Source organism: Miniopterus schreibersii, assembly GCF_964146895.1.
Source record: "Miniopterus schreibersii genome assembly, chromosome: 8".
NCBI classification, from domain to species: Eukaryota; Metazoa; Chordata; class Mammalia; order Chiroptera; family Miniopteridae; genus Miniopterus; species Miniopterus schreibersii.
In genome coordinates, this window is record NC_138109.1 from 8,470,153 (window position 1) to 8,489,997 (window position 19,845).

General features: G+C 45.2%; 2 protein-coding genes across 3 annotated transcripts; both read left to right on the plus strand.

Moving 5' to 3' along the window:
* Positions 1 to 616: 616 nt before the first annotated feature.
* CNR2 (cannabinoid receptor 2) lies at positions 617 to 1,714 on the plus strand (the record flags this gene model as incomplete). The annotated part of the gene is made up of 1 exon (XM_081144617.1): positions 617 to 1,714. Exon 1 carries the CDS (start codon positions 632 to 634, stop codon positions 1,712 to 1,714), a length of 1,083 nt encoding a protein of 360 aa, XP_081000743.1. The 5' UTR covers positions 617 to 631.
* A 4,988-nt stretch (positions 1,715 to 6,702) lies between these two features.
* Positions 6,703 to 18,936, plus strand: FUCA1 (alpha-L-fucosidase 1). Of its 2 annotated transcripts, XM_081144776.1 has the most exons (8): positions 6,703 to 7,158; positions 9,624 to 9,758; positions 11,405 to 11,542; positions 12,550 to 12,655; positions 14,856 to 15,056; positions 16,571 to 16,758; positions 17,867 to 17,966; positions 18,190 to 18,936. In XM_081144776.1, exons 1-8 carry the CDS (start codon positions 6,764 to 6,766, stop codon positions 18,328 to 18,330), a joined length of 1,404 nt encoding a protein of 467 aa, XP_081000902.1. In that variant the 5' UTR covers positions 6,703 to 6,763; the 3' UTR covers positions 18,331 to 18,936. The 2 variants fall into 2 exon arrangements, with proteins under 2 accessions (XP_081000902.1, XP_081000903.1); XM_081144777.1 differs by lacking the exon at positions 17,867 to 17,966 and having other exon boundaries at positions 6,708 to 7,158.
* Positions 18,937 to 19,845: the final 909 nt, after the last annotated feature.

The window sequence follows — 19,845 nt, forward strand, 5'->3', positions numbered from 1 at the left end:
TTGGGTGATTCATTTTTTCTCAACATTTAGGTTATACTTATACTAAAAAAATGATTTATTACCTGACATTCAAATCTATCTGGACTCCTATATTTTATCTGGCAACCCTACTGGTGTGAAACCAAAGTCTTGGCTGTCATCCCTAAATAGTTGTTTAAACCTTAGCATCTTACTTACCAAAACTGGCAAACAAAAACCAAAACACCAATGCAAAAAACCCCTCCACCTGATCACTCTGGATGCCATTTTTTCTTGGTTTTGATTTCCTCTTGATTTTTGACCATGGGACATTTACCTTACTTTCAAAGGGAAGTCTTAGGATTAGTCTTTTAGAAAACAAAAGGCCAAAACACTTGCAGGCCACTTCTGCTTCTTGAATTCCCACATACTTCTCCTAAGGCAACCAGACAGATGTAGTGCCCCACTGGAACGGAGATAAGGCAGAGTGGAGAGAGAAACAAAATATCAGTTGCTATTTCCACATACCCATCTGCACAGATAAAGGTTTTGGCAGGAGTCAGTGACTGTGTGAGGCCATTACTGTGCTGATTGTAAAAGACTTATTTCTCTTCTCACTGTACTACAGTCAAGACTTCTTGGCAAGCCCAGCAGAATCCAAAGGACTCACTCCATGGAGAGATGCTCAGTGATGAAGGCAGCCAATGGCTCCGAGGATGGCTTGGATTTCAACCCCATGAAGGATTACATGATTCTGAGCAGTCAGCAAAAGATAGCTATTGCAGTGCTGTGCACCCCGCTGGGCCTGCTAAGCGCCCTGGAGAACCTGGCTGTGCTCCACCTGATCCTGTCCTCCCACCGGCTTCGCAGGAAGCCCTCGTACCTGTTCATTAGCAGCTTGGCCGGGGCTGACCTCCTGGCCAGTGTGATCTTTGTCTGCAACTTCGTAAATTTCCACGTCTTTCACGGCGTGGATTCCAAGGCTGTCTTTCTGCTGAAGATCGGCAGTGTGACCATGACCTTCACAGCCTCTGTAGGCAGCCTGCTGCTGACCGCCGTTGACCGCTACCTCTGTCTGCGCTACCCACCTGCATACAAAGCCCTCCTCACCCGTAGGAGGGCACTGGTGACCCTGGGCATCATGTGGGTCCTCTCGGCATTGGTCTCCTACCTGCCCCTCATGGGATGGACTTGCTGTCCCAGTCCCTGCTCTGAGCTTTTCCCTCTGATCCCCAATAACTATCTGCTGAGCTGGCTCCTGTTCATCGCCCTCCTCTTCTCTGGCATCATCTACACCTATGGGCACGTCCTCTGGAAGGCCCATCAGCATGTAGCTCGCCTGGCTGAGCACCAGGACAGGCAGATGCCAGGAATGGCCCGGATGAGGCTGGATGTGAGGTTGGCCAAGACCCTGGGGCTGGTGCTGGCTGTTCTCTTCATATGCTGGTTCCCGGTACTAGTCCTCATGGCCTACAGCCTGACCACCACTCTAAGTGACCAAGTCAAGATGATCTTCGCCTTTTGCTCCTTGCTGTGCCTTGTCAACTCCATGGTCAACCCCATCATCTACGCTCTGCGGAGTGGGGAGATCCGCTCCTCGGCCCACCACTGCCTGGCCCACTGGAAGAAGCGCCTGAGAGGCCTTGGGCCTGAAGGAAAAGACGAGGTCCCAAGGTCCTCAATCACGGAGACAGAGGCTGATGTGAAAGTCACCCAGTGGCCAGATTCCAGAGATCTAGACTGCTCTGATTGCTGATGTGACTTCTTTGAGAATTTTTTTTTTTTTTTTAAATATATCTTTATTGACTTCAGAGAGAGGAAAGGAGAAGGAGAGAGAGAGGTAGAAACATCAATGATGAGAGAGTCATTGATCGAGCCCACAACCCGGGCATGTGCCCTGACCGGGAATCGAACCCCGATCGCCTGGATCCCAGGTCGACACTCAACCGCTGAGCCACGCCCAGCCGGGCCTCTCTTCGAGCATTTTAAACAAGCCAAGTCAGAAATCACCTCCCCCCCGGAGGAGGGAGAGCAGTCTTGACCCTCTCATCTTACTGGAACCAGCCCCAGAGGCCCTGACACTTACCTTTTTTTGCTGATGAGAGTTGGCACCAACCCCGGGAGAGCAGCCTGGTCTGCAGTCTGTTGGGTAGCTCGGCCTGTGAGGAGCAGCCAGGAGGGCAGGCGGCAAGGTGCCTGGGACAGGGTCAGTGCGTGTCAGGTCAGGAAAACCTTCTCAGCAAGATGGCTGAGTGCCTGCGCTGTCCAGAGAATGGGGAGCCAGGGGGAGCCCTCAGGCTCAGCAAGGGGCCAGGAGGAAATTTGAGAAGATGGATTACTCCCCTAGGATCTCAGGGTGCGGGTGGATGGCTGGCCAGCCCTTGCTCCTGCTTAGTTGTTGGGGCCTTCTTGGTTCTAGTCTCCCTTCCCCACTGAGGACCTTTTTAGGTCACCCTTTAGGTCACCCTATGCCGCTAAAGACCAAGAACTGAGATGCGATGAGGATCATGGGTGTTGATCAGTGTCTTTCAGGGTAACTGGCAGCCCTCCCGTTAAGGGCATCTTGTTAGCAGGGCAAAGGCCCTCCTCGCCCCTGAGAATCCCCACTCCCAGCCACCGTGACCCCTTAGGTCTTTGGGGACAGGGAGGCTGGGATCACTTGAAACAGAATCTTCAGAGAATGTTACTGACCTTGTGAAGTCCTGTGCGGTGGTATCGCTGGAAGCAGGCAGTGTCCCAGTACAACCTAACCCCCCAAAAAAGGAAGGTAGTCACAAAGAGTGTACAACTCCCCAATTGTTCCCATTTACTCTTGTTTCAGGTCCTTTTATCTCCTCCACACCCCTCTGACAAATAATAAACAGAGCAAGTGGTAGGAGGGGGAAATGCCTTTACTACGCGCTAAACACAGGGCTGACATCCACCCCACAGGCCGTATCTCCAGCAAGAACACAGCCCGTCCGGCGGGGCTCAGCGGACCTAGGACCCAGGAGATCGCGGTTCGAGTCCCGGTCAGGGCACATGCCCGGTTGTGGGCCCGATCCCCACAGGGAGCGTGCAGGAGGCGGCTGATCAATGACTCTCATGATTGATGTTTCTCTCTCTCTCCCATAAATAAAGACATATTAAAAAAAAGAAGAATGCAGCCCATACTTGATCCCAGGACACCATATTTTACACATCCGGGAGTCTGAGTGCCTACCAGAGGGGGTTAAAATAGTTAGCAAGAGAAACCATGATGGTGGGAGGATTGCGAGGAATTCTAATGCAATTATTCGGAATCGAAGACAGAATAAAAGGAAAGAAGGTGATTAAACCTGTCTCCATTTAATACTTTATAAGACAAGGTGTCCGCTATTCATTCACTCATTCACCCATCTCATAGTACATGCCAGTGTCTATGCCAGGTCCTGGGTGTCCAGCCATAAATGAGACTCTGCCTCTGCCTGATGGGGCTCACAGTCTCCACTCTGGTGAAGAGAGCCAATAAATAAATAAGTAAATAAAAAGATAATCACGGGTGGTGCAATGAAAGAAATCGTCAGGGTCACGTGATCAGGATTAATTGAGGCAACTTCAGGTAGGGTAGACATACTAGGTGCTCTGGTCTTAAATGCCAGCTGACTGCTATTGAATCTCTACTATGTGCCAGGGCTGGGCAAAGTACTTTTAAATGAGGTATTTCACTTGGTCTTCACAGTCACCTGGTGAGGATTTGGTATCCTCATTTTACAGAGGAGGAAACATCTAAGAGGCACAATCACCTGCCTGAGGTCACATTGCTGGTATGAACCTGGAGCTGGTTTCCAAGCTAGTTCCATTTGTCTCCAAGGGCTACCCTCTTGACCACTAACCTCTTGACCTAGTTCAGTCCAATTCAGCTTCACTAGAAGTAATGTTAGACTTCTGTAACCTTAAGATGACAGGTTGCTGCAACCTTAAACCTTCAGTATTTCTCAGTGTACTTTTTATGCCCTGTGTTAGCTTCCTGTAACAATTTTCCATAAAGGAAGTGCTTTAAAACAACAGAAGTTTACTCCTTCACAGTTTTGGAGGCTAGAAGCCCAAAATCAAGGTGTTGGCAGGGACTTGCTCCCTTCAGAGGCTCAAGGGAAGGATCCTTTCTTGCCTCTTCTGACTTCTGGCAGCTCCTGGTGTTTCTTGTGGCAACCTTACTCTGGTCTCTGCCTTTATCTTCACCTAGCTTCCCCTATCCCCTTCGTCTCAAGATGTTTTCTTTTAAGGACACCAATAATTGGATTAAGGCACAACTTAATCCACTATGATCTCATCTTAATTTAACAAATTACATCTACAAAGACTCTATTTCCAAATAAGGCAACGTTTCATAGGTTCTGGGTACATATGAAGTTCTGGGGGACACTATCTAACCCAGTTGAAATGGCATAATTTTTTAAAGGTAAATTTGTGGTTTCTTAAAGTTGGAGCATGCCTTTATTTATTCACTGGTGGGGTCTTTTCTCATTTTAGCAAAGAAAATGCCCAAGTACCTGGCATAAATTGATACTCAGTAAATATTTCTTTAATAAATATAGAGTTTAAAAATCATTGAATTAAATTCACTTCCACACTTTCTACCTCTCTCCTTTCACAATCTCCTATTTTGGCTTTAAGTAAAGAACTAGAGTTTATGAAGGAGGAGAGCAAGGGGGCAAGAGACCCTGGATACCACTGGGAACTGCCTACATTGTTTAGATGAGGAAACGGGCCCAGACTGTGGACAAGACTTACCCAAAAAGACCCGATGAGGTGGTGTCTAGTGCAAGAAACCCAGGTTTCCCAACTTCCAGTACTGTCCACTCTATCACAGTGCCTCTCACCTGTTCCTGCAGATTTGCATTTTGGTTATGATGCCGCTGACCTTTAACAAACAGACAGCCAGATATTTCTCCAGGAAAATGGGTTTATTCAGGAACAACAAAGAATTGCAATTCAGGACTCTCGGTCCAATGGTAAACCATGCTCAAATCCAGAGAAACCAAGGAGAGGACTGCTCTTTGATGGACTTTAGAGGGGCTGTTGTAAATGAAGGGTCATTGAAGGAAACTAAAAGTTTGAAGAACAGTGATTTTTCATTGGCTGAGTGATGGCAGTCTTCCATTGGCTGAGCTGTTACAGGGCAAGGAGGAATCCTTTCTCGTGCTCAGGTAGTAATGCAGAATCACCTCCTACTGTAGACGCAAGGTAGGTCTCTTCCTATTGCTGTGAATAGTATGCACTGAGTGACATGTGAGTGAGAGTCCTCTCCTCTAGCCTCTTGACTCCATTTTAAAAGAGGTTTCTGTATTAATTTTCACAAGGTTAAGGAGAAATGAAGGTCACGGTGTCCTATTTCATCTTCTCCAAGATGAGTTCTGTAACATCAAAGAACATTACTAGATGGTCACTAGAAAGTGTGTGAAGATGGGTGTGTTTTTTTTAAGGTGTCTGTGCTTACTGTTTTGGACAATATTTCAGCATAGCCTTGCAGTGGAAGAAAGAAGATTAGAAAAATCACTGTTTATTCAGCAACTGCAATTTCCTTATCACTCCTTGGATGAGGAAGTGCGTGGCTCTGTCCACGCAGGCTCTGCCTTCTCCCGGGTACAAGAGAGAAGCAGCTTATTGAGAGGCATAGATTCCGCATCCAGAGATCTGGTTTCTGGTCCTATCTCTGACCCCAACTAGCTGCATGATCTTGAGCAACTTCCATCCCTTCTCTGGGTCTCAATTTCCTCTTCCCTCAAATGGAAAGAGAAGGAAGGGGGATTGTACAGAGGATCTCCAAAGTCCCTTCCAACTCTGACATGCTGCGGTTCTCTCACTGGCATGTGGGGACTGGCAGTGCCACTTGGGGTCATTATACTTTCCACACCTGATGGCCTCACCTCCTGTCTGAGCATGCACAGCACAGACGGATTGTAGAGGACTGGTGACCTCCCGCCAGACAAGGTTCACACAGGTACCCCCAGGGACTCTTTTTTTTAAAATTACAGTTGACATTCAGTATCATTTTATATTAGTTTCAGGAGCATAGCATAGTGGTTAGACAAGTATATAACTTATAAAGTGATCCCCCCCAATAATTCGAGTACCCGCCTGGGACCATTCATAGTTATTACAATATTACTGACTATATTCCCTATGCTTTTAATTTCCTTACCCTTCTACTCTAAAAACATTCCGTTGTGGTGGATGGCTTGAATGTACGTGGGTCTTGTTTTTCCAATTAGGTGTTAAGCTCTTTAAATGGCTTCAGAATTCCCAAAGCAAGTATTAGACGGGCAAACTGGTGCCAGCTGCTCTTCGTCTGTCAGCACCCCCCCCCCCCCCCCCCCCCGTTCGCCTCCTCGCCTCCTAATGCTTCTGCCATCGTCCTACCTTGCTACTCCTGCAGGACTGCTGGCGTGCCCTTGCCCGACATTCCTGCCTGCAGGCGTGCCCCTGCGTACCACAGCTCAGAAAGGCCCCTATGGCTCCCAGCGGCAAAATGCGCGGCTCCCAGGTCTCTGCGCACACGGGCCTTCCACCCCCCCGCGGCTCAGCCCCTCGGGAAGTCTCGGTGAGTTTTCTGTAGACCGTCCGCGGAGGGCTGTCGACGCCCGCTCGCGTCTTTCTCCCTTTAAACGCCAGAGGGCGCAACAGGGCCGGCGGACCCAGAGGGAGAGAGACTAGGTCGTCACGCAGCAGGGCTGGCCCGCCCCTTTCCCTTCCGAGCCAATCCTTAGTTGGGGTGGGCGGGGCCGCGCGCCCGCGCCTGCGCGTTAAGAGGCGATGGTGGGCGCGGAGAGGCGGAAAGGCGGATATGTGGTGTCCAGCAGCGAAGTCGCGGGTCGTGGAGACCCAGCTGCTGCAGGTGCAGCTGCAGCTGCTGCTGGTCCTCGGAGCGGCCCCGGCGGCGCTCGAGGCTCAGCGCCGCTACAGCCCGGACTGGCCGAGCCTGGACGCCCGGCCACTGCCGGACTGGTTCGACAAGGCCAAGTTCGGGGTGTTCGTGCACTGGGGCGTGTTCTCGGTGCCGGCCTGGGGCAGCGAGTGGTTCTGGTGGCACTGGAAGGGCCAGGGCTACCCGCAGTACGAGCGCTTCATGAAAGACAATTACCCGCCCGGCTTCAGCTACGCCGACTTCGGGCCGCAGTTCACCGCGCGCTTCTTCGACCCGGACGACTGGGCCGACCTCTTCCAGGCCGCCGGGGCCAAGTGAGTGGGGGTGCGGGGGCCGGCGGGGGATCCTCCTGGGGTCGGAGCCACGCGACGCGGCTTAGGCTGGCGGGAGCCGAGCTGGGGAGGTCAGGCGACTTGCCCAGGGTCACACAGCCATCTGTCTGACTCAAGACACCCCCAGGGCATGTGTTCTGTCCCCTGGAGGATGCAGAATTGAATGTGGCATTCCTGATCATAAGGAGAAGGTGCGTCTGGTTAAGAATCAGAAGAAAATAAAAGTTTCAGGGAGTTGGTGGGTGGGAAAGCCCTGCGCCTCCACCTGTGTGTGGAGAGGAGAGAGCTACGTGATACCTCATTGCCCATTCCAGGTCAACAGGACAGTCAGGATTTCAGGATTTTAAGCCATGGAATCTGGCCCAAGTTCAACGGTGAACCTGACTAAGGCATTTCACCTCCCTGCAGCCTCCTCCTGTTGCTATGGAGAGGGATTGTATTAGCTCCTTTCAGCTTTAACATCCCCCAGAGGGAAAAGGAGCGGAGTTCTGGTGTGCACTGTACTTGGATTCTCATCCGTCTGCCCTTCTCAGTGGCGTGTACATGAAAGTGCTCAAGAAATGTCTGAAATGTCTTGAGAACTGTTGGAGCTTGCTTGTGCATGGTGCAGAGAACTGAAAGTGCTGGGGGGGGGGGGCCCAGCCAGCGGGCTTTGTGGTTGAGCATCCACCTAGGATCCAGGAGATCCAGGTTCGATTCCAGGTCAGGGCACATGCCCGGGATGTGGGCCCGATCCCCACTGAGGGGCATGCAGAAGGCAGCCGATCAAGGACTCTCTCATCATTGATGTTTTTCTCTCTCTCTCTCTCCCTTCTTTTCTCTGAAATCAATAAAATATTTTTAAAAATCAACCAATGAATGGGTGGAACAAATCCGTGTTTCTCTCTCCCTCCCTCCTCCTCCCTTCCTGTCTCTTTCTTCCTTCCTTTTTCTCTAAAATCAATTTTTAAAAATCTCTTGTACTAAGAAATTACAACTGACATTTAGTGTTTGCCATTAAATGTATGGGAATATAAGGCTGGAATAAACAGAGGAGGTGTTCTCTATCTTCTAGGAGTCTTAGAGATCTATAGTTTAAAAACAAAACCAAAAAAATTAAAATTAAAATCTGGGGAACATCCCTTGTCCAGATCCCTTATTTCATGGACCAGGTGACTAGCCCAGATAGCGGAAGGGAACTGATGTCCTAGACTCCACATCTCACTACTCCCAGGTAAAGGTTCTTTCCTCATACCAGGGGTCTGCTTACCATGGCCAGAGGGATTGGTTCTCTGCCTGCTTCTCTAAGTTCCATGAGATGAGAATGATTTTTACATTTTAAAAGGGTTATGGCTCACAAAGCCTGAAATACTATCTGGCCCTTAAAGTCTTGGACCTCCCTACACTAGCCAGTGGTTAAATTATCTCATGTGTTTTTTTGCCATAAAAGCAGGTGAAATGTTGAGTGATTTGGTGGTTATTTCAACACTTGTCTTTTCTCCTCAGCTCTTTTGGACTTTTTTCACCTCTGTAAATGAGAGACAATTCATGTGGGCTTGGTAAAACAAATAGCTTCCTTTCCTATCATCTGCTATTTCCAGTAGAGATTTCTTTCTTCTTTAGAGCAAAGGGTTAAGAAAAGCTAATCATTAATTCCTAAAAGGGTTGAAGAAGAGAGCTAAGGTGTGCATCTTTTCCCTCTGGGCTTTCTCCTTGGCTGGGGACTCAGGACTATGGTTTCCTCAGGTTGCTTCCATTCTGGAGCAACAGCCATGGGGAGCTGTGGCTGCAGCAACTCATACAAGTGCGTTCCCTGTAGGCGAGTGTAAAGATGTTGATGTGAACAAACCGACTCCATCTCTGTAAGCCCCCCACTCTCTCTATTCAAGTTTTTAACTTTGACCAAGCTAACTGTTCCTGGCCAGCATTCATTCACAGGCCTTATAGTTAATGACTACTGTGTTCTGTAAGCCTATACAATGTAATCGTAAAGATTCCTGTTAGTAAACAGCCAGAATGGTAAAGCAGCTGAGACCAATATCAAGCCTAGGTGGCAGTATTGGTTCTAAGCAATTATCCATCATAAAAGAGGTAGGGTTCCTGGCTTGTACTGCATTCTTAGTCCCTGGGCCTTGTCAATCACTAGTAGTTCAGCTGTACTCTAAAACATTTGCTATAATCACTGTAGAGTACAGAGGATAAGCTGCACAGAACTGCCAGGGTTGTCTACCCACCCTGACCCTACATCCCTGTAACTAAGTTACCCTATCCTGTTATATTCTATGGAGTTGCATGCTTCCTGTTTTGATCTTACGACACGTTTACAGTTCGGTGGTCACTGTACCTCCTCTCCCTGTTCAGACAGTCAGTTCTCCCAACCATTTCCAAAGCCTAGGTCATGCTGTGGAAATTCATGCTCATGGCCCACTGCCCACTTTCTTGGCTCATAATGGTTTTGATGTTCACAGGTATGTAGTCCTGACAACGAAGCATCACGAAGGCTTCACAAACTGGCCAAGTGCTGTGTCTTGGAACTGGAACTCTAAGGATGTGGGGCCCCATCGTGATTTGGTCGGTGAGTTGGGAACAGCCATCCGGAAGAGGTGTGTGTCTACCACCATCAATCCATCATTCCTTTTTTTTTCCCTTCCATCATTCCTTTTGATCTAGCAGCCATCCAATGACCCATACCTTCTCTACTCTTGTGTGTTTTCTGAGTTTGCATTTAGTGAGTAACCTGAAGGGCTTCTGGCCTTTGAATTAATAGTGTTTGATGCTTGGCAGTTTTTATGTGACCAAAAGTGACACCATCAGAGAAATTCATGCCTCTGTCTGGTTGGGTGGAGGATACCCAGTGTAGACCACAATGGCCATTTGTACTCTGAGAAGGATTCTTTCTGGAAAGCCTTCCAACCCAGGTCCTTTTCCAGTGTCTGATGGACACCAGGGACTGCATCTCTTATCTTTGTGTTCCCCTTAGTTGTCAACACAGATCTTTGCAGTCATTCAGGGAAGGTTTGGGTAAATTATAGATCAAGAGGGAACTGAAAAGCGTGGTTAAAGCAGCAAAAAGTAAGGTAAGGAGACACTGGGTTGATTCTAATTAATGCTCCCTAATATTTGCCACGTAAGAAGTAACTTCCCAAGATGAAAGAGCTAGGAAGTGGCAGAGGTAGGATTTGAACTCAGGCAATTCTGGTTTGGGACCCTACACTTCCGAGTATGTTCGCCTATACGGAGGAAAAGTGGTATTTGTGCCATGCCCAGTCTCAGCTCTGTTGTGATTTGGTAAACTTGATGTCCTATTTAGGGGGTAGGCCGGCTAGCTGCCTGTTTGTGTAAAGGAAATTTGATTGCAACATAGCTATGCCCATTCATTTATGTGTTGTCTATGGCTGCTTTTAAGCTACAATTTCAGAGTTAGGGTAGAGACCACAAGGCCTGCTGCAAAGCCTAAAATACTATCTGGCCCTTTAAGAAATTGTGTGCTGACTCCCGTCACCGGTTCAATATTCAGTTGCCCAATAATGTGCTTAGATAATAGTCCTGCTATAAAACTCCAAGGCATTGAATAGATCCAGACTTTAGGATACTTGATTGTCTTCCTTGTGTGTATTTAGTTCCCGAGTCATATGAAACAACCTCAGCTCTTTCTGCCTTATCTGTGCCATTACCTCACTTCTTACTTGCATCATAGTGTTTCTGTAACATGCACCAGTCTTAACTCAAAACAAGTTTCTTGTGTATGAAAGTAGGTCACTTTAGTCAATCTTAGATAAATGAAACAATAGACCTGTATTCATTCACTTCAACTACATGGAAACATGGAAAATGTTACTAATGATTATTTCTGAGTGATACGATTTCGGATGTCATTCTTTATACTTTTCTCTATTTTTCAATATCTCTGCAATACATATTCTTATGATAGACAGAAAACATTTTTTAAAAATGGATTATATGTTATTATTGAGATAATCGACTTAAAAGTTAAAAGATGGTTTAAATAACGTTGGATGTTAAGATATTTATGTATAAAAAGTAATTATGTGTACTATCAAAAACCTAGTAAACCCAGTTGTTTCAATTGAATGATAAGAGGTCATTTAAATTAATGGTTTTGGATCCCACCTGCCTTGCAAGCCCTTATGGGTGCGTTTCACTGAGATACAAAAATGCTGCCACTGTTTATTTTTAAGTGAACTATTTTTTCTTTAATGACAGCTGCTGTCCTGTTTTTCCATTTTAGGAACATACGCTATGGGCTGTATCACTCACTCTTTGAATGGTTCCACCCACTTTACCTGCTTGATAAGAAAAATGGCTTCAAAACACAGTATTTTGTCTTTGGGAAAACGATGCCAGAGCTGTATGACCTTGTGAACAGGTAGAACACAGAGGTGTCTGTGGCCTTACGACTTTTCTCAATGAAATCAGAAAAGTTGGGGGGAAAGGAGAAAAAGTGAGAAGTGAAAAAAATCTAGAGGACATCAGAATAATAAAAGTGGTGGTTGTACTGAGACAAAATCTGTTTTGTCTCCTTCTCTTCAAAACTCTCATAGTGTGCTCATATTACCTTTATAAATGGAAACAATCAAACAGAACCCAGGATGGTAGTAAGTCAGAACTTCAGTTCCCTGCTTGTGGGCCATTTTCTTTGTCAGGACCTTGGAGACCCTAGACCCTGCCTGGGATTTGGCAGGGGGCAGATTTGCATTTGCATCCTGGCTCTTGTTACTTACAAAGCCTTAACCAGATCACCCTACTGAGCCTCAGATTCTCACTGTGACGTGGGGGATAACAATGCCTTCTTATTTTTTTAATGTTTTTTTTTTTTTTTAAATATGTCTTTATTTCAGAGAGAGGAAAGGAGAGGGGGAGAGAGAGAGAGAAACATCAATGGTGAGAGAGTCATTGCTCAGCTGCCTCCTGCACGCCCCCCACTGGGGATCTAGCCTGAAAGCTGGGCATGTGCCCTGACTGGGAATTGAACTGGTGATCTCTTGGTTCCTGGGTCTATGCTCAACTGCTGAGCCATGCCAGCGTAGCTGAAGCACCATTCTTTTAGTTGGAATTAGTTGCTGGAAGGAGGCCAGATTATATAATACTGACTACAACTCTACTTTTTAAAAAGATATATTTTTTAAAAAGATTAGGGGGAAACATACCAAAATGCTGTGTATTAAACAGTGGTTATGAGAGCAGAGGCATTTTTTTGTATGTGTGGTTGTTTTTGTCTCTTTAGTTTTCCACATTCTCTGCACCGTGGTAATTTTATGGTGCTTCCAAATGGGAGAAAGTTTATTTTTAAATATCTGTTGCAAAAAAATGATTTGTAAGACTACTGTGAATGGATTCAGGTAATGAACTTTGTCCTAATTGCATGTCTTTCAGGTATAAGCCTGACTTGATTTGGTCTGATGGAGACTGGGAAAGTCCTGATACTTACTGGAACTCTACAGGTTTTCTTTCTTGGCTCTACAGTGATAGCCCAGTCAAAGTATGTGATTATATGACTTATTTCTTATCTTTGTGATAAAAGACAGTATTAGGAGTCAAGATCTGGAGTAATAACAATAATAATAAATAGTAATATCACCATGGGGCTGCTAGGGGCCAAGGGACTTAACAGATGTTGCAGGTCTCTCCTTTAATTCTTTTTCCCCTTCCTTGAAGTATAAACTTTATTTTTCTCCTTTAATTCTTGATTTTTACAACACAGGTTTAAATCTTGTTAAAATTAATATGCCAAACAAATAAAATTAAGTGATAGGAGTAGAATGCAAATATCTATGACCTCACCTACTCTGTTGATTATGTAGTTTAACTCTCAAGGGGAAATTTTATTTCCCTTATATCCAGATTATTATTATTATTTTAAATATGTCTTTATTGACTTCAGAGAGAGGGAGGGAGAAGAAGAGAGAAAGACAGAAACGTCAATGATTAGAGAGTCATTAATCAGCTGCCTCCTGCACGCCCCCAACTGGGAATTGAACTCGCAAACCCCAGCATGTGCCCTGACCGGGAATCGAACCGTGATCTCCTGGATCATAGGTTGATGCTCAACCCCTGAGCTACGCCCAGCTGGGCTATATCCAGATTGAGGGGACTTTGTCTTCCTTCCCCATCCCAGTCAACACTACTGCACTGCATAATAGCTGTCCATTTGCGGTTTGTATTTTGGTACACTTACGAAGTAGCAGAAGTCTTAATCCTCACTCTCGAAAATTTCAAAAATGTTACATATTCTGGATTTGTTGTAGATCTAGAAAGATCTAAGCCTCTTATTGGGTAACTATTCCTAAATTCAGAAAATGGAAAGAAAGAAAAAAGGAAAGAGATCCTGTATGACAAATACGGTAAGTGAAGAGTAGTTTTCTGGGGACTTGCCAAATGTGTGGGGACTTTTAGTGGCACAGCATCATGGGTCCCCGCCAGGGGTCCTCACACTGGGTGGCTCAGCTGTGGACCTTGGGTGGGATGCTGCTGACCCTGGTTTTCCACCATTGTTCTGAATGCTTTCTCGTGCGTTAGGAAAGAGGGCTATTTTGGAGCGATAGTCACATCAGGAAAGCATTTTCAGGAGGAGTAGCCCCTTTTCCTTACCATTCCCTCTGGTCTGTTTAGAGTAGCTGCCCCGCCACCCTAAAATTGCAGCATGCCCCTGCCACACTCCATGTCTTTCCCTGCTCTCTCTCTCTTAGCACTTACCTGGTCTAACATATTCCAGGTATCACTTACATTGTTTAGTATCTGTCTCTCACTGAAGTGTCAGCTTTATATTTTATAGGGGAAAGGGTTTGGGTCTGTTTATTGCTATATCCCCAACCCTTAGAACGGCATTTGGCCTAGTTAGGGACATAATAATATTGGTCGAATGTAAACTAGATGTGGCTCCTGACAATTTATACTCTTCCCTGGCAGTATTAAGAAACATCCTGATCAGTTGTCCCCCATTTACGCTAATCCGCAGGAAATTACCTGTGATGTGATGTCATAATACTGTTCACACATCTGTCTCCTCAGCTGGTCTCTGCTGGATCTCGGAGGGCAAGGACTGTATTTTATTCACCAGAGGTACCCCAGCATGAGCCTCCTAGTGGTAGTAAACATTCACATTTAGATATTCCATGTAACGATTTCTCATGGTTCAGCTAAACCTTGAAGGAAAAAAAAGAATATTTGATAGCTGACTTTCTTTTCCTGGGTCATGTAGTAGAAAGTGTCCTGGGCTGGGTTCAGATATCTGATTTATAGGCCCAGCTTTTGGAAACTATCTGGGGATATTACCTCAGACAAGTCTTCTCTCCATTTCTCCTCTAATAAAATAAGTAGTTTACAAGATGCTCTTTAAAACAGGCTCTTCCAGCTCTAACGTTACAGGTCACTTGACCAGGGTTTCTCAGCTTCTGCAGTATTGACTTTTAGGGCTGAATATCTTCTTTGTGATGAGGCTGTCCTTGATGTAAAAGGTTTAACATCATCCCTGGCCCCTACCCACTAGATGGCAGAACCAGTCACCCTGTGACAACCTAAACTGTCTCTTGGCTTTGCCAGATTCCCCTGGGGCAAAATGGCCCTCAGTTGAGAACTACTGTGCTAGACTGTTCCTCGCTTCTAATAGACTCCTAAGTTATCACACTGCATCACGGAAGGTAAGGCTTACCCCTGGTGACCCCTACTCCTCCCTCCTGTAGGATGAGGTAGTGGTAAACGACCGATGGGGTTTCAACTGTTCTTGCCACCACGGAGGCTACTACAACTGTGCAGATAAATTCCAGCCGTCGACTTTGCCAGATCACAAGTGGGAGATGTGCACCTCCATAGACAAGCGGTCCTGGGGCTACCGTCGCACCATGTCGATCTCTGACGTTGCAAGTGAATCTGAAATTATTTCGGTAAGACACCTGTGAGTTAGCTGTTTGTTAGCTGCCATCTCAAACCAGCCTCTCACCGAGCGGGCGGAAGCACTGCCGATGCGCGTGCAGGTCTATGGAGCCTTTAGGGTACTGGACATACTCAAAGAACCCTGTCCTGAGGGAACCACTGTGATTACTGAACAGAGTTTTATGTACAGGTATGTCTTCAGTTGGACCTATGGGTTGTTTCCATTTCTTGCAACCACAAAGGAATAGTTCAGTAGATTTGACCTTAATTGTTAAAACGTTTATTAATGTAATATGGGTTAATACTTAGAGGATTTAGTAAAAAAATAAGCTACGTATTATCAACAATATAAAATTAATTAAGAAAAAGACCAAAAAGAAACATAAAAAGTTAACAGTATGGTGTCTTTGGGATACAGTAACAAATTCTCCTTTTTAAAATTTTCTGTATATAACCTTAATTTTTCTAGGCCACCTTGAAGTGCGCCTGTTCGAGGTTCCAGTAAACAAGTAAACATGCACATCCCACTTTAGAAGCCTTGAAGAATATACATTAGTCCTTCCCTATTCTCTGGGATACGTTCTCAGACCCCTAGTGGGTGCCTGAAACCAAGGAGAGTACCGAACCCTGTTTTCTCCTATATTATATATACTTATGATGTTTAATTTATAAATTGGACACAGTAAGAGATTAACAACTAATAATAAACTAGAACAATTAGAACAATATACTGTAATAAAAGTTATATGAATTTGGTCTCTCTCCCAAAATATCTGACTACACTCTACTTACCCTGCTGGTGATGATGTGAGATGATAGGATGCTTATTTGATGAGATGAAGGGAGGTACTCAGAACAGTGTGCAATTTAAAACTTACGAATTGTTTATTTCTGGAATTTTCCATTTAATATTTTCAGACTGAGGTTGACGGTGGGTAACTGAAACCATGGACAGCAAAACCGCGAATAAGGGGGGACGACTATATCTCTTTACATGTTTTCCCGACAGGGCAGCATATACATTTATATAGCCCATTGCATACAGAGTGTAGTGTCCTGGAATTCTTCAGATCTCTTCTATCTCCCCAAAGTCTCCACAGCATCCCCTCATAACCTCTTCTCTCTGACCCCCGTGTTCTCTCTGTGTGGCTCCATGTGATTGATCCCTTTATGGCCAAGTGCTTTGTTCTCAGCTCCTGCTCCTACTCTGTGCTTCTGACACATCACCCTTCCCACTGCCTCCGGCACCAGGAAGGACAATCTCACCAGGAAGTGCCATGATCACTCCCTGAAATTCAGATTAATAGGTTTCTCCATCTTGTAGCAGGATTTTTCCATTTTCTTACGTAATCTTGTCTTGCTTTTATAATGACAAAAATGTATAGTATTTTTAAAAGGGTAAAGGACATTCACAAAGCAGGGAGAGTATGTGTCCTAGATTCTTTTTCTTGATAGCTGTGTGTTCTAGGCACTATGCCAGGCTTGGAATTCATAACTAGGATTTTGTTGTTTCTGCTCTTTCCAGGAATTGGTTCAGACAGTAAGTTTGGGAGGAAACTATCTTCTCAACATTGGGCCAACTAAAGATGGACTGATTGTGCCCATCTTCCAAGAAAGGCTGCTTGCTGTTGGGAAGTGGCTGAGCATCAGTGGGGAGGCGATCTATGCCTCTAAACCGTGGAGGGTACAGCTGGAAAAGAACGAATCTGTATGGTGAGTCCCTGTCTTCTGTTGAGTGCAGGAGTGGGACTGTGGCCCATCCTGACCTGGCATCTCTGTGGGTCCACAAGATTGGAAGCCACACTGGAAGTCGTCTTCCAGAAACCCCAAAGCTGTTCCTTTGCTTTTCATTTCTATCCCAGTTTATGACTTAAGCCACCAGGATATCTTTCACTAGTGAGGGCGGTGATAGCTTGGTACAGAAAGCACCAGTCCCTTTACTTGACACTTTACCCCGTCTCCCTAAAAATAGTAGCAGCTAATAGTTGTGTAGCACCTGCAACGTGCAAGGCTCCCTTCTAAATTCTTTCCACCTACTTAATGCCCTCAACAAGCCCACCAGATAGATGCTGTTATCCCCATCTTACAGGTGAGAAAGGGGGCCCAGAGCAGTAATATAACTTCACAGAGCTAGTAAATGCAGATGTCATGATTCATACTTGGAACTGTGGGTCTAGTTCTTTGATCTCGGGCCTCAGTTTTTTGCAACTGCAAAATGGGGTGATGATTAACTTCCTAGAGCTGTTGTGAGGGTTAAAGGAGATAATGTATGTAAAGCTTCCAGCAGAGTACCAGGCATATAGGGGGTGTTTAATAAAAGGCACCTACTACTGTTACACCATAGAGCTTAGGCCCTTGGGTCAGGGGAAACACGCTCATCCCTGTTTTGGATGAGCTTCTGCTTGTGACTTTCAACCTCGTCTCTAGGCGTGAAATCTCAGAGCAACAAATCTGTCTTCATCGCACGTCTTGTCCTTCTTATATCCTCTGATGTTTTTCACATGGATTTGGAGTTGAAAAAATATTGGAATAATAAGGCAAATGGCCTCAGTGTGAAATAACTACTATAAGAGTTTAAAATTTTTTCAAGAAAACTTATAACCCAATAGAGAGAGAAAAGAGAAGATATCATCAGAAAGAGGCTGCTTTCTTCCCACAGACCTTAGTTGGTGTTGGGTTCTTAGTGCTTCCTAGTATCGGTGACAGACACAAGGTCTTGGAACTGGTAGGTAATAGGGGAATGGATAAGATTATGTGTATGTCCCGAGGTGTCAGAGTAACAAGCCAGGTATCTTTGACAGTGATGTTTCTTTTTCCCCAGGTATACCTCAAAAGAATCAGCTGTTTATGCCATTTTCCTGAACTGGCCAGAAAATGGAATCTTAAGCCTTAAATCCCCCAAAACTACCTCCACTACACAGGTAAAGGGCCTCAGTCAGTCCTTCCAGAGATGTAACTTTTTCTAAAGGAATTGGCAGGTCTTTTCTACTTCTTCCTTCATCCCCCAAGTTTCTCCCATATTTATTCCGCTTTAGACCGCCTTCCCTTCCCTGGTCCAGCTTGTTTGTTTTCTACCATGCGTGGGCTGTATTTTGTGCTCATTAATGCATTCATGTTTTTTCCATCAACTTTGTGTTTCTTTAGGTAATGATGCTGGGAGTCCAAAAAGATCTGAAGTGGTCCACAAATCCACATGAAGGCCTCCTCATTTACCTGCCCCAGTTACCACCCTCTGCTCTCCCAGTTGAGTTTGCTTGGACCATAAAGATGACAGGAGTGGAGTGATCATTAGCATTCAAGAGGAAAGGGACACTGCCTGCCGTTCACTGTTTTGATTTTCTTCTTACAGTACCGTCATCATAATAAACTACTCTTCTCTACCCAGAGATGGCTTTTGCAACATATTTTAATCAAAGGAACTGAGTGCATTACTCTGGTGTCTCAGTGGATCAAAGATTTGAGTCACCTTGCTAGTGTATCTCTCTCTCATCAGCAGAAGGAACTAAGCAGTTAAAGCTCTGAGTTCATTCTTTCCTAACTGGAAATGATCTACAATGGAACCTTCCTCCCATCCTCTGTTAGATGACCGGCTCGCTTAATGATTTCAGACAAAGAATAAGCCAGTTCACCTTCTTGCCTATGGGAAGAGGTTTAAGGGGTTTGGCAAGCTCAACCACATGCTGTTTATTTAGCATTCACTATCACCAGCACCCCTGGAAGGAGCAGGAGAGCCTGGAGGGAAAAGAGAAGGCTTGCTGTCTAACAGTTTCCAAAGCCAACTAAGGGCTCTGAAATTCAGTCTGCATACAGTAATACTATGAAGAAAATAGATGTGATTCTGCCCTGCTTTTTAAAATACAATCAAATAAATAAATTTTAATGTCAAATGATTTCTACCAAAAAAACGTGATAGCTTTCTTCCCTCAGTTTCTATATAGACTGCTTATAGCTTTTTGTTTCTGTGTTTTAATTTTTTTTAAATATATCTTTATTGATTTCAGAGAGAGGGAGGGAGAGGGAGAGAGAGAGAAACATCAATGATGAGGGAGTCATTGATCAGATGCCTCCTGCATGCCCCTCCACTGGGGATCGAGCCCGCAACCCAGGCATGTGCCCTGACAGGGAATCGAATGAGATCTGGATCCTAGGTCCATGTTCAACCACTGAGCCATGCCCAGCCAGGCTTGTTTCTGTGTTTTAAAAGGGCCAGCCACATCTCCTTAATGCAGAACAAAAAAAGTTATTTCTTTGGTTTCCTTTTCCTCACTTCTAGTATCACATTTTAAAATTGATTTTTAGAGAAAAAAGAAGGGGGAAAGAGAGAAACATTGATGTTAGAGTGGTTTGTAGTTTTCAGTGTACGAGTCTTGAAAATATTTTTGGGTCTCAAGCTGCAGGTTTGAGAATTCTGTGAATAGTGCTTTACCTGTTCTGACGGAGGAAGTTGTCAGTGCTGCAGAAGCATAACAGAACACATCTCTTCACTTCCTGGCTAAAATCTGAGCCCTTGAAGGCACAGACAGTACCTTCTCTGCCTCCCCTGAGAATGCCTTTTTGTGCACTCACCTGTTGGAGATCCACTCACCCGGTAGCCACCGTGACTATTTACAAAATACAGATTTGATCACTTCTGCTTAAAACCCTTCAAATGCATAACTATTAGGATAGCTGTTGTTTTTTTAAAATCTTCACCCAAGGATATGTTTTGTTTTTAATTGATTTTAGAAAGAGAGGAAGGGAGAGAAAGAGAAACATCAATATGAGAAACATTGATCCATTGCCTCCTGTACGAGGGAATCA

What these genes read in the sequence shown, in the direction of transcription:
- FUCA1 (XM_081144776.1), top strand. Translation starts at nt 6,764, where the DNA reads ATGTGGTGTCCAGCAGCGAAGTCGCGGGTCGTGGAGACCCAGCTGCTG. An exon ending in CTGTATGACCTTGTGAACAG is followed by an intron (nt 11,543 to 12,549) that starts GTAGAACACAGA and finishes CATGTCTTTCAG; the next exon opens with GTATAAGCCTGACTTGATTT. An exon ending in GAAAAGAACGAATCTGTATG is followed by an intron (nt 16,759 to 17,866) that starts GTGAGTCCCTGT and finishes CTTTTTCCCCAG; the next exon opens with GTATACCTCAAAAGAATCAG.